Source organism: Gadus morhua, chromosome 14 (genome assembly GCF_902167405.1).
Source record: "Gadus morhua chromosome 14, gadMor3.0, whole genome shotgun sequence".
Lineage (NCBI taxonomy): Eukaryota > Metazoa > Chordata > Actinopteri > Gadiformes > Gadidae > Gadus > Gadus morhua.
In genome coordinates, this window is record NC_044061.1 from 7,915,945 (window position 1) to 7,928,444 (window position 12,500).

Consider the following 12,500-nt stretch of genomic DNA (forward strand, 5'->3'; position numbering starts at 1 on the left):
ATTTGCTGGAAATGCACGGATCATATTGATGAGGAAGAAGGTCAACCACAACGCAGAACAAAGTTAGATGATATATAAGAAATAGTCCTCTCATAGGTGAAATACATTGTGTGTGATAAAACAAGTAGCCTATTGCGCGGAGAGAGAAAGAGAGAAAGAAGAGAGAGAGAGAGAGAGAGAGAGAGAGAGAGAGAGAGAGAGAGAGAGAGAGAGAGAGAGAGAGAGAGAGAGAGAGAGAGAGAGAGAGAGAGAGAGAGAGAGAGAGAGAGAGAGAGGAAGGCATGCGTGTGCGTGTGTGTTTGCGTGTACGTGCGCGCGTGCATGCGTGTGCATGAGTGTGTCCGTGTGCGACAGTGTGTTTTTGGCTCGATTTTACTGCAAAGTGCCTAATGGGATATCAGTAAGCAGCACACATATAAGAGGATCCATGCATCAGGGCAGCAGGGGCAGTTTGGCCCCTAGCGTCCGGCAGCAGGGGCGGTTTGGCCCCTACCGGACGCAATATGATACCCTGTGCCTGTGAGATGCTGTGGACATAATCCCAGTTCAGAGCGCAAGCATGGTGTTTATAGGTGCGACGCAAATGTATGATGCAAGAAACCTTACTTATGCGCAGCCTTTCATGCGTTTAAAGTTGAAATTCAAGCTTCAGCTAAAGGCCTACTTTATCAGAAGTATTTGTCCGTATAACTGCAAATAAATAGCAGCCATCCAACATGTGTTAGTTAGTTAGTTGTTAGCGTGTTTTACAATACTTACAGGATCCTAACTGCTTTTGGACTATAAAATACAGACTTTAAAGACCGAAAGCACGATACAGTAGCCTTATGAATAGATGTTGTAGACATAGGCATCGGCCATATTGCAACAACAGTTAATGAGTAAGATAGCCAAACAGTTACAATTAGGCCTACGGTATAGTCTTTTTAGCGAGTTGGATCATTTGGATGTAAACATTTCCGCTGAAGATTGGATGTAAGTGGTTGTCGGCTACCAGCCATGCAAGTTGTGGTGCATGATACCAAAAAAGTAATCGACCGCCAATATTTTATTTTCAGTGACTGTATACAGATCATCATTATAATAATGTAGGAAACGTAATATTGTTTATTTTTTTCTGTTGCTGTTTGACTTTTTAAAAGAAAAGAACATATGACGTCTCGGTTTTCCCTCTGTTCGAATAAAGCACATTTATAATTTTGACCCCCAAAGGTCGCAAAAGAACGTCTCCTCGGGGCATCATTTTAGAAAGACGGTGAACTAGAGAGAGTAGCGTAGACTATGTATGTCTGTGCATGCGTCTGTGTGTGTGTGTGTGTGTGTGTGTGTGTGTGTGTGTGTGTGTGTGTGTGTGTGTGTGTGTGTGTGTGTGTGTGTGTGTGTGTGTGTGTGTGTGTGTGTGTGTGTGAGAGTGTGTGTGTGTGCGTGCGTGTCGGCAAGCGCGCAGGTGAGTTGTATGTAAGTGCGCGATCACGACAATACCGCACGCGCGCGCTAAGGAGAGGGAGTATTGTCGTATCGCAGCGAACGTTCGCCGCATGTGACACTGATGGATGCGCCAATGGAAAGACGGACAGATGCTTGGGCGGATCTACGTGGCGCGCAGCGGCGGTGGAGAGGCGCGCACACTCGCGGCGGCAAGATTAGGGCGAAAAACGTCCTCGATTTGGAGAACGATCTTCAATCTCATCCTTGTTTTGTTGAGCGACTCCAGCGACCGTTTTTGCGGGGAGCGAAAGCCCGGTTTGCGGTGCGGATAGATAGACACGCACACACACACGAACAGACAGACAGACAACAACACACACACACTCGCATACACACACACAGAGACACCCAGGGGGATGCGGAAATGTGATTCCCTCGGAGATTTGAGAGAAGACAGCTGTTCACCTCGGTATTGACGAGCGGAGAGAGAGACGGCGACACACCAGAGACAAACATAGCAACACATCTGGTGCAGAGGAAAGAGAGAGCGAGAGACAGAGAAGGAGAGAGAGAGAGCGGAGAGGAGAGAGAGCGAACCGTTGGTAACTTACCGCTATTTCCCAATTGATCTGCATTTCCACCTTCCTCGAATCATCCCCTGTTTCCACCACCGCAAATGTTCCCGAGGTTCACCTGAAGAAAAAAAGAAAATACGGGATGTTACATGCATACTTTGTTTGTTTTTTCACTTTCCTAACTGATTTACAGTAGCCTGGTCTGTAGAAACTTTTCTTCCTAAAATTGCCAAACCGGTGGAAAATAAATAAATAAGACACTGCAACTACAGCGACTTGAACAGCCAGACGTTCTGCGTGTGTAGTTGTGCGCTTACCCGAGAAAACTACACTTTATTCCACGCGGTGTTAGATTAAAAGGAAAACAGTGCTTGTGGAGGATTTTTGCACCTCGAGCCACTGGAGGCGAAGTAAACGCCTTTTGCTTGGCCGCATCTGATTTGCTGTCGCTGTTTTTAAATAGCCCCCTATCAAGCCCCACAAAGAGAAAAAGGGGGAAAAGTACTATGAGCAGCCAAGAAAGTGCTTGGCAAATAGCTCGCCAGATCCCTGCGCTGCACAGCCTGCATGGGAGCAGCTGAGCCCGTCCCCTCCTTCTGATGTACATTATTACAACAAGGGAGACCCAATCAAGCACGTATCTCATCGATTCACACACACACACGCACGCACGCACGCGCGCGCACACTCTCTCTCTCTCTCTCTCTCTCTCTCTCTCTCTCTCTCTCTCTCACACACACACACACACACACACACACACACACACACACACACACACACACACACACACACACACACACACACACACACACACACACACACACACACACTGACTTGCTCTCCGCGGATTCTTCAACGCGCTTGGAACCAAAAAAGCGAAGCAAGCGACAGCGTGTGGGCGACAAGTCCCGTCCATCTTCCTCTTCTTGTTATTCTTCTCCTCTTTTCCACCGATTTCAATCATTTTTCCAGCTGCCCCTTTTTTTAAAAGAGGTTCCCTGCCTTGCCTCCGCGGACGAAAATGGATTTTTTTACCGGAGAGTTTTTGAACGCGTTTAACGCGGTCCACTGTTTATAGTCAGACCTACCGGGAGCTCGCATGGACAGCGCGCTGTAAAGTAAGTAGCTGTTTCCCTAGCGTTTCTGTCTCTCTCTCTAGTCGTCTCTAATACGCGTGTCGTGGGTCCTCGTGTTTGTTATGTTCTCGGATGTATTGATGACCGTTATCCTCCTCCTTCCTTCCTTCACACACTGCCTGCCTCTAGTTTAATGCCGCCGCTGCCTCTGTTTTAGAATGGACATTGTTTACACGAGTTACGTGTAAAAAAACAATGCATGACCAGCGCTTATGTTTACGCACGCCTTGTAACGGTTTGTGTGTGTGTGTGTGTGTGTGTGTGTGTGTGTGTGTGTGTGTGTGTGTGTGTGTGTGTGTGTGTGTGTGTGCGTGTGTGTGGTGTGTGTGTGTGTGCGCGCGCGCGCGCGTGTGTGTGAGTGTCACGTAGATATAAATATATATTTAAATACTGTTGAGCTACGATGATAGACGTGTATGAGCGGAGATTAAAGAGAGAGAGAGTGAGAGAGTGAGAGAGAGAGAGAAGGGAGAGGGGAGAGAGAGAGAGAGCGAGAGGGGGGAGAGCTACGTGACGCGTCGCGGCGGCGGAGAGATCGGACCATTGAGGTTCGCGGCGTCAGTCGTGTCAGTGCTTGATGTTTGGCTCTCCTTGTTTGCGGACTTTGAGTGACGCGATCATTTCGTTCTTTCCCCCCTCCTTCCTTCAAGCTTGCCTGTTGCAGCCCCGGAAGCCTTGTGAGGAGGATCGCACGGACGCGCAAGCCCCTTTTTCCCCTCTCCCACACTGCCGAGCCCACGTCTTGCTTCACTGTGATATCCAGCGAGCAGGGAAAACCGGAGGGGAGAAGCGAAGCCTTTCTTTTTTTAATCTTAAATTAATTTATTTTTTTGAAGGTGTTGTAACACAACCTACTCTGCTGTGTTACAAAAAAAACTGATCCGATCCATGCCTGAGCCCTGAAAGAGCCTCGGGGAGAAGTGTGTGTGTGTGTCTGTGTAAGGAGAGCGCTGCTATCAAAGCAACGAGGAATCCCCAGGCAGCAGCCTCGGATCTCCGGGGCGAAAGAGAGAACTCTTGTCAGCCCCCCCACCCCCGGAGCAAGCATGCCGCGGAGGAAACAAGAAGCGCCCCGACGAGCCTCAGGTACGCACAACAAAGCTATACGGTTTGCATGCCTGTACCTCCCGGTGCGTATGTTTCTGTGCGTTCGTGCGGGCGTGTTCTTGCGTGCGTGTGTGTGTGTATGTGTGTGTGTGGGTGTGGGTGTGTGCGTGCGTGTGCGTGCTTATGTGTGTGTGTGTGTGTGTGTGTGTGTGTGTGTGTGTGTGTGTGTGTGTGTGTGTGTGTGTGTGTGTGTGTGTGTGTGTGTGTGTGTGTGTGTGTGTTTGTGTGTGTACGGGCGTGCGTGTGTGTTAGCCGCTTGTTCGGTAACTGTTGTGGGTTCCGTCGCCAGACCTAGCACCATCTCATCGTTGAATTGAATTGTCTTCCAAAGCGATTGCGCTATCTTCTGTAGGACAAGGGATGGCAAAGCGCATCTTTCAGAAAGGGGGAGGTATGGCCACAATGTAGCACTCACTGTACAAGTTTTCTCCTCCTTCCCTTTTCCCACTCCCGCTTCAAAGAGGATGCATGTTTTTTGCCGATCTTATTATTTAAAGGTATCCCTGATATTAGTCAGAAGGTTGCATCTTATGTGACGCATTGTTTTAGAATCGCTTTTTTGACATTTCCCAAATCAAATTCTAGGCATTTGACATTACAATTTAACAAACAATTAGGTGGAAACAGTGAGATTATGTTTATTATTGAAAATGTCCCAAATTAATAACAACATTTTCAGATTTTTTTGCTTATTATAAAACTTAATCTTCCCCAATTAAGACTCTCCCTTCATATTTATATTCTCTCTCTCTCTCTCTCTCTCTCTCTCTCTCTCTCTCTCTCTCTCTCTCTCTCTCTCTCTCTCTCTCTCTCTCTCTCTCTCTCTCTCTCTCTCTCTCTCTCTCTCTCTCTCTCTCTCTCTCTCTCTCTCTGTTTCCCTCATGGCAACTTCAAACTTTGGTAGGTTACTCACTCTGTCACATTTCAGTGTGTCTCGGCTCTTCTCTCTCATCTCTCCTTGTAGATATTGACGTGTGTGTGCGTGTGTGTACGAGTGTATGCATGTGTGTATGTATGTGTGTGTGTGTGTGATCAAAATCTATACGAGAGAGGTCGGTGGAGCTCCCGTGTCAGCTGACTGTCACGAAGGCCTTTGATGCCCGTGTTCGCAGGATCTCTTTCTTCCTTTTTAAGCCAACGTTAGTTTGGGCTTTTAACATCTGATCATATGCTCCCAGCCTGTTAATTAGCTTTCCCCTGGCCCATAGGTTGTACAAGGCTAGTGTATATACAGTGTTTCATCACTAATAGCTTTCCATTCTTTCTTCCTTTTTTGTTTGTTTGTTTGTGTGTGTATCTTTATTTCTCTGTCTTTCATTCTTTCTTTCTTTGCTCATTGCTTTGTTTATCTTTTTCTTTCTTTCTCTCTTTCTTTCGTCCTTTTTCCTTATTTCTCTTCTTCATTTCTGTCTTTGTTTGTTTGTTTGTTTGTTTGTTTCTCTCTTTCTTGTTTTATTGTTTAAATATTATTTCACGGCCCATACAGAAGGTAAGACTGCCTCTCTGACTGGGAATGTACTGTAATGGACAATTCACATCTTTGATTTGACGCTTGATTGATCTCCCCTGTTATTATAATTGCTCCCCGTTGAAAATCAAAATGTCTGCTGGCGTCCCGTCCGCCCTTATACACTTTTGAGCTGTCCAAAACATATTTAATTGCTGCTTGTCTCGTCTACGTTTTTTAACCACGTCGGTTAATTACACAGTATGACGATTTAATTTGGAAATGTATCCAAAATAATTTGAAATCCTGATGTTTTGAAAAGGGTTTGATTGTTTTTTTCGTGGCTTGTGAACAATCCCTCTCTCTTTTCTAGCAAATACCATTTATTCATAGATCACACTTAATATCCTTATTTGTGAACAACAATGCACGTGCACACAAACAAACAAACGCACACACAATTTAAAAATGAATAAGCTAACATAGACCCTTGCAAGCATAAACACACACACACACAAACACACACACACACACACACACACACACACACACACACACACACACACACACACACACACACACACACACACACGCACACACACACGTACACCCACAGACACCCACACACAAGCGCACACACACGCACGCATACTTACACTTAATTCCTAAACGACAAACTCAAAAGCGTGCACACATGCATGTGTTTGTGGCGGCATGAAAAATAGAACTATTAGTCTAATCGTGAGGCACACGACCGGTTTGCTCCATCAGGAGGGCCTGTCATACGGACTTTGTTTCACGTTTGATTTAATTGTCTGCCCTGTGACAGCCACATTCATCACAGGCCTTAATGGTCAATCTGAAGCTGGCACACAGAGAGGGAGAGAGAGGGAGAGAGAGAGGGCGAGAGAGAGAGAGGATAGAAGGAGAGACAGAGGGGTATAGAAGTAGAGAGAGAGAGAGAGAGAGAGAGAGAGAGAGAGAGAGAGAGGGGGGGGGGGATCATATGCCAGACCCTGAGACTGACTTGATCAAAATGTTTTATCCTTAATGGACACTGTGAGTGGAAAAAAAAACCATAATGGATAGATGGACGGATGGACGTTTGGATGTATAGATGTAGAGGGCGAAAGATAGAGAGATGGACATGGAGTGATGACTGAAAGCCTTTTTATTCATCTGGTATAAACCAGCGAGTGTGTGGGCGAGGGGGTGGGTGAGCCCGTGAGTGAGTGAGTGAGTGAGTGAAGGAGCATTCAAGAGTTAAAAGAGTTAAATGAATAATAGAAAAAACAGAATGGACCATTTATTCTTTTGATGAGCGCAGGGCAAACACAAGGAAAGCTACTAAAGGGGGCTAGGCTGGGGGGGGTGAGCGGGATGAGGGGAAGGATTTATTTTCGACCAACGGCAACTTCCTGTGTTTCCATTTTTTTTTCTCCACCTCCTCGGGGTTCATTCCTCCGCCCCTCCCCTCCCCTCCTTCCCTCCCTCCCCCCCGTCTCCCTCCCTCCCTCCCCCCCTTCTCCCTCACTCCCTCGTTCACAGCTGCAAGTTATAAGGTTGACGAGAGCTGCATGGCACACAAAGAGTGATGATAAATTGATTGCGCTGTAGTGATGGAAAGAGCGAGGAAGGGATGGTAGATGACGGGCCTTGATTAGGGACCGGGGTTTGGGGTGGGGGGGGGGGGGGGGGGGGGGGGGGGGGGGGGGGGGTTTGGTGGCGTGTGGGGGGGGGGGGGGGGGGGGGGGTGTAGTTCTATCACAGTTCAATTGCAACCTTGAGTTTTGTTGTGTGTAAGCGTTTCGTTTTTTTTTAAGGGGTCTGTGTGTCTGGGGGAAGATTTTCATGAGAAAATAGCTCCAGCGCCTTTATCTCCCGCCCTCCGGATCACCCCACCCAGCTCCACCTCTGTGTCATCTCTGTGTTCTTTTTTCGCCGCGATTGTTTTTGTTTCTTTCTGTCCGTCGGTTTTTCTCCACTATAACTAATGTCTTTGGTTTTTTTCTCTCGCCGGTCCCTCGTTTTATTTAACTTTGTTTTCCCCTTTGCTTCACAACCTCCAAAACACACACACACACACACACACACACACACACACACACACACACACACACACACACACACACACACAGTGTGTGTGTGTGTGTGTGTGTGTGTGTGTGTGTGTGTGTGTGTGTGTGAAGAGCCTGGCACCTCCTTCGTCGTGCGGCGGCAACAGCGCTCAGCCTGTCTATAGGAAGACAAGCAAAAAAAAAAAAAAAAACGGAAAAGGAGAGGAGTTGTTTTGCCAGCTTCATTAGCGTTCTGCTAATTAGCCGGCCGCCTGACGGATCTCTGACAGCCCTAATGATTGGAGATGACAGGCTCCGCGCGCTGTCACGCTCCCCAATTAGGTCCACAGCATAGTCGGCTGTGTAATCAACTTGGTCTAACACGGCCCTCTCTTGCCCCCCTCCTCCTCCTCCTCCTCCTCGCCACACCCTCCCCTCGCCCTCGCCCCACCCCCTGCTACTCCCGGGCCTCACCTCCCTCCTTCCCCCCTCCCACGCCACCTCAACTCACCCCGCGTTAGGTTGAGATTTCACAGTTGTCGTCCCACCAAACTCCCACCGCCATTATCTGGATCCTCCGTCACGTTGTGCCCTTTCGCATGTTTTCGCCTGTATGCGTACACCAACCTAGCACATAATGCCTAGCACCTAGCATGTTTGACCCCATAAACGTAGCCTGTAACATGTGGCGTCTAGTGTATTAGCCTCTGTGTGCGTACATAAATGTAGCACGTGACACCTAGCCCCTAGCTTATTTTCTCCTGCATTTGTACTTGAACGTAGCACTTAACGCCTAGGAGCTAGTGTTGTTCCTCCCGTGTATATGCGTACGTAAACGAAGTCTGTATCGCCTACCAACTAGCGTATTTTCCCCCACATGCGCACATAAACTCAGCAGATAACACACGTAGCGCCGGAAAAAACAGGGGGTGGTGATTTTGTGTGGGTTTGTGTGTTGTGTTTCAGTACGTGTGTGTGTGTGTGTATGTGTTTATTTTCATTCAGGAATTTGTGTGCGTGTGTTGGTTCACTTGGAACATCTAGCATCATTCAGTGTGCACCAGGCAGAAATGTGTGCAAAATAGCAACAGCGAATCTGATAATGTGTACACCGACACACATACACACACACACACACATACACACACACACAAACCCACACACCCACCCACACAAACAAACACACACACAAACATACACGGATTGAATGACACACAAACATGACTCTTCGGGTCATTTATTTTTTAGCATGTTCACCTTGTTTCAGAGAGAGGACAGTGTGTGTGCATGTGTGTGTGTGTGTGTGTGTGTGTGTGTGTGTGTGTGTGTGTGTGTGTGTGTGTGTGTGTGTGTGTGTGTGTGTGTGTGTGTGTGTGTAAGCACGTGCGCAAGCTTTGTCCACCAGCTTCAAAGCTGCTGGCTCGACCTAACAGATCGTTTGTTATTCTAGAGGAAGCTTGGGAACATCAAACATCGGTTTATTTTTTCACCTGTAAGCACAGAAACACAGAAGCACCGGCCCCTCTGACAATACATGCGACAATCATCTGGATACACACACACATACACATACGCGCACACACACACAATTACTAACGTGAACACACACTCATCAAAACACACACACACACACACACACACACACACACACACACACACACACACACACACACACACACACACACATACACACACACACACACACATACAAACAACATGTGTGTGTGTTTTGTAGTGGATTACATTCATAGACAGTCTACTGTGGCACCCATATATCGCCATGGCGACCACTTCTTTGGTCAACAATAGAGGTGTCGACAAATATTGATATACTTTAACACAAATGGTCCACAAATTATTAGTACAAATATCGATGCAAACTTTTGTAGCTAGCTTTTAGTTAGTTTATCCCATGTCTAAGTTCAATCCATCTTGTCCGATAATAACCCTATTCATACACACTGATACTGTGCATAATGCACTAATTATCATCATGGCAGGGATATTTTAAGATTTCTTCATTTATAGTGTCACGATGCACAGTTTTATGTTGAAATGAGAGAGCTGTATCACATAACATAATATTAACTAGATTCTCCATGGCGCACTGTGATCGTCATGAAGCCATTTTGCGTCGAGTCAACATGGCATGGCATCCGTAGATAAAGCCTGCTGTTGCATTAGACTCTCTCTCTCTCTCTCTCTCTCTCTCTCTCTCTCTCTCTCTCTCTCTCTCTCTCTCTCTCTCTCTGTCTCTGTCTCTGTCTCTCTCTCTCGCTCTCTATCTCTCTCTCTCTCTGTCGCATCGCCCTACTATGAGCAAAGCATTGTGGGGGGGGGGGCGGGGTCCTAGATTGATGACGTTGACACTGGTCATTATTATCCACTCAATGGCACTCTGGCTGTGAGATTGGCGGGGGATGGGAGGTTGGGGGGGGGGGGGGGGGGTGCTTGGTTCCACCTGCATTGATCTTTATATTTCATTTTATTTTATACAAACAAAATATTTTAAATGCAGCTCCAGTGCGGCTTGTGAGGGTATGGGGGGGTGGGGAAGAGGTGGAGGGGGGCTGCTAAGCGTGATTTATGTAAATGTTAACAACAAGACAGATCGGGATCTGTCGCTGCGGAGATGGATGACAACCGCAGAGCGAAAGCAGCTGATTTCTGTGATTTCTCTGCCTCCCCATGTGTGTCTCTGCTGCGTGTGCGTGTATGTATGTGTGTGTGTGTGTGTATGTTTGTGTGTGTATGAGTGTGTGTGTGTGTGTGTGTGTGTGTGAGAGAGAGCAAGAGAGAGAGAGAGAGCGTGTGTGTGTGTGTGTGTGTGTGTGTGTGTGTGTGTGTGTGTGTGTGTGTGTGTGTGTGTGTGTGTGTGTGTGTGATTGATTGTAGATGAGAGTAAGAGATTAATCATGCTTGATGTGTGTTAACGTTGCACTTGCGGTGGATCTGAGTGGAGATGCAGTGGCCCATTTAAATACACTGTGTGTGTCACACACCCACACACACACAGACACGCAAGCATGCATGCATGCATGCATGCATGCAATCACTATGCAGATGCACACAATTTTCCAATGCTGTCTGTTTTATTTTCCCCCCGTTCAATGAAAAGCAGCAAAAAATGGCGATGCATTTCAATGCCACTAACTCTGCTGGCTACTGTTCCATGTCTACTGTTCTATTATATTAACAACATTTTATCCCAACAATAGGCTTACACTAAAATTATGCCTTATTGTTACGTTCACAAAAAAATAATCAATCATCAAAAACTGAGCAGAACAAACGTTGGTATATATTATTATCGAAGCTACGTTCTGAAGCCCATTCCACTGTCCTTCAATGGCGATTTGTACATTTGAACACCACCTGCCATTAACTCACCTGTCTCCTTATCAGGTGCCAAGAGCCATGCCCTCCCCCCCCCCCCCCCCCCCGCCCCGCAGTGACCCTGCTATGGTGCCCCCCCTCCTCCCCCCCTTATAGAGGAACATGGGCTCCTTACAGTCAATGGCAGATGTGGCTAATGAAAGCAGCCATCGTCATTAAGCTAATTAGCCCCGCTAACGCAGGTCATGATAATTCCATTACTAATTAAGCGAGTAAAAAAATGGTGTCATAAACATCACCTTCGACACCCTCCCGACCCCATCCTCCCCCGCAGCCATTCCCCCGCCCATAGTTAATTAGAATGTAATCATTTCGTGAAAACAGAGATTGTGTGTCATCAAGTCGCATCGTGCTGTGTCGTATACTACTGCTTTCAAGTGCCTTTCACTGCTAGTAAAGGGTGGTGTTTTACGCTCAAATACTTACATTCGACGCAGCCTGATAAACAAATGACGCCGTCAGAGTTCATTGATAATAACGATAATAATACTGATAGTAATAATAATAATAATAATAATAATAATAATAATAATAATAATAATAATAATAATAATAATAATAGTAATAATTTCTCCTTCTTAGCTGTTCATTAAAATCAGCAAATTTTTGGGCTCCATAACTTTCAACCTTGGCCTACATGTTTCAACAGTGTAAACAGTGTAATCAGGAGTGGGTAGAATGCAGTTTCTCAAAAGAAGTTTCATTATCTCCACTCACGTAGGGGAAACAATGTCACTCACCACAAGCAAAGAGCGGCATTCACATTCCTCCCCCAAAAAACACACAACGCTATTACTGCAACGGCAATTTCACGGAAAAAAACCAACAGACATTTATTTGCCGTTATCCTCTGCTATTTTCCTACTCTGTCCAGTTAAAACAAGTGATTAGAATTATTGTTTCGGCCAGTACGTGGCAAAACAGCAAAAGCCCCCAACGTTTATATTCATATATGTGTCGTATACATGTCATGGTGCGATTCGGGGGAACATTTACTACGTCTAGTATTACCGCGTCCCAATCCCTCTGGCCAGGCCTTTATCCCTGCATTACTGCCATGCAGCGCCACTCTCTCCCAGGCAGCCGGCTGACACTGTGATTAGTTATGGCCCCTTCACCGGCGTTTCTTTACTGCACTCTCTCACACGCGCACACACACACACACACACACACACACACACACACACACACACACACACACACACACACACACACACACACACACGCACAGTCACAGAGACACACTCACACCCCACGACATGCAGCCACAATGAAGCACCATAGCGATGCTAGGAGAGAGGGAGAGAGAGAGAGAGGGAGAGAGAGAGAGAGAGAGGGAGAGGGAGAGGGAGAG

At 46.7% G+C, this 12,500-nt stretch overlaps 1 protein-coding gene and 1 long non-coding RNA gene across 4 annotated transcripts in view; one reads left to right on the plus strand and one right to left on the minus strand.

Moving 5' to 3' along the window:
* Positions 1–2,971, minus strand: part of LOC115558571 (uncharacterized) — a 26,314-nt gene extending 23,343 nt beyond the window's left edge. For 2 of the 3 annotated variants that reach the window (XR_003979349.1, XR_003979351.1), the window contains exons 1-2: positions 2,838–2,971; positions 2,040–2,121 (exon numbers count right to left, since the gene is read on the minus strand). This is a non-coding gene — a long non-coding RNA (uncharacterized LOC115558571). Of the gene's footprint in view, positions 1–2,039; positions 2,122–2,320; positions 2,604–2,837 lie in introns of those variants that run through there. The other variant, XR_003979350.1, reaches the window with a different exon arrangement.
* The window catches only part of tshz3b (teashirt zinc finger homeobox 3b), a 39,271-nt gene continuing 29,539 nt past the window's right edge, over positions 2,769–12,500 (plus strand). The window contains exons 1-2 of the mRNA XM_030376782.1: positions 2,769–3,121; positions 3,790–4,225. Of these exons, the coding sequence (XP_030232642.1) occupies positions 4,186–4,225 (40 nt within the window). The 5' untranslated portion in view covers positions 2,769–3,121; positions 3,790–4,185. The remainder of the gene's footprint in view (positions 3,122–3,789; positions 4,226–12,500) is intronic.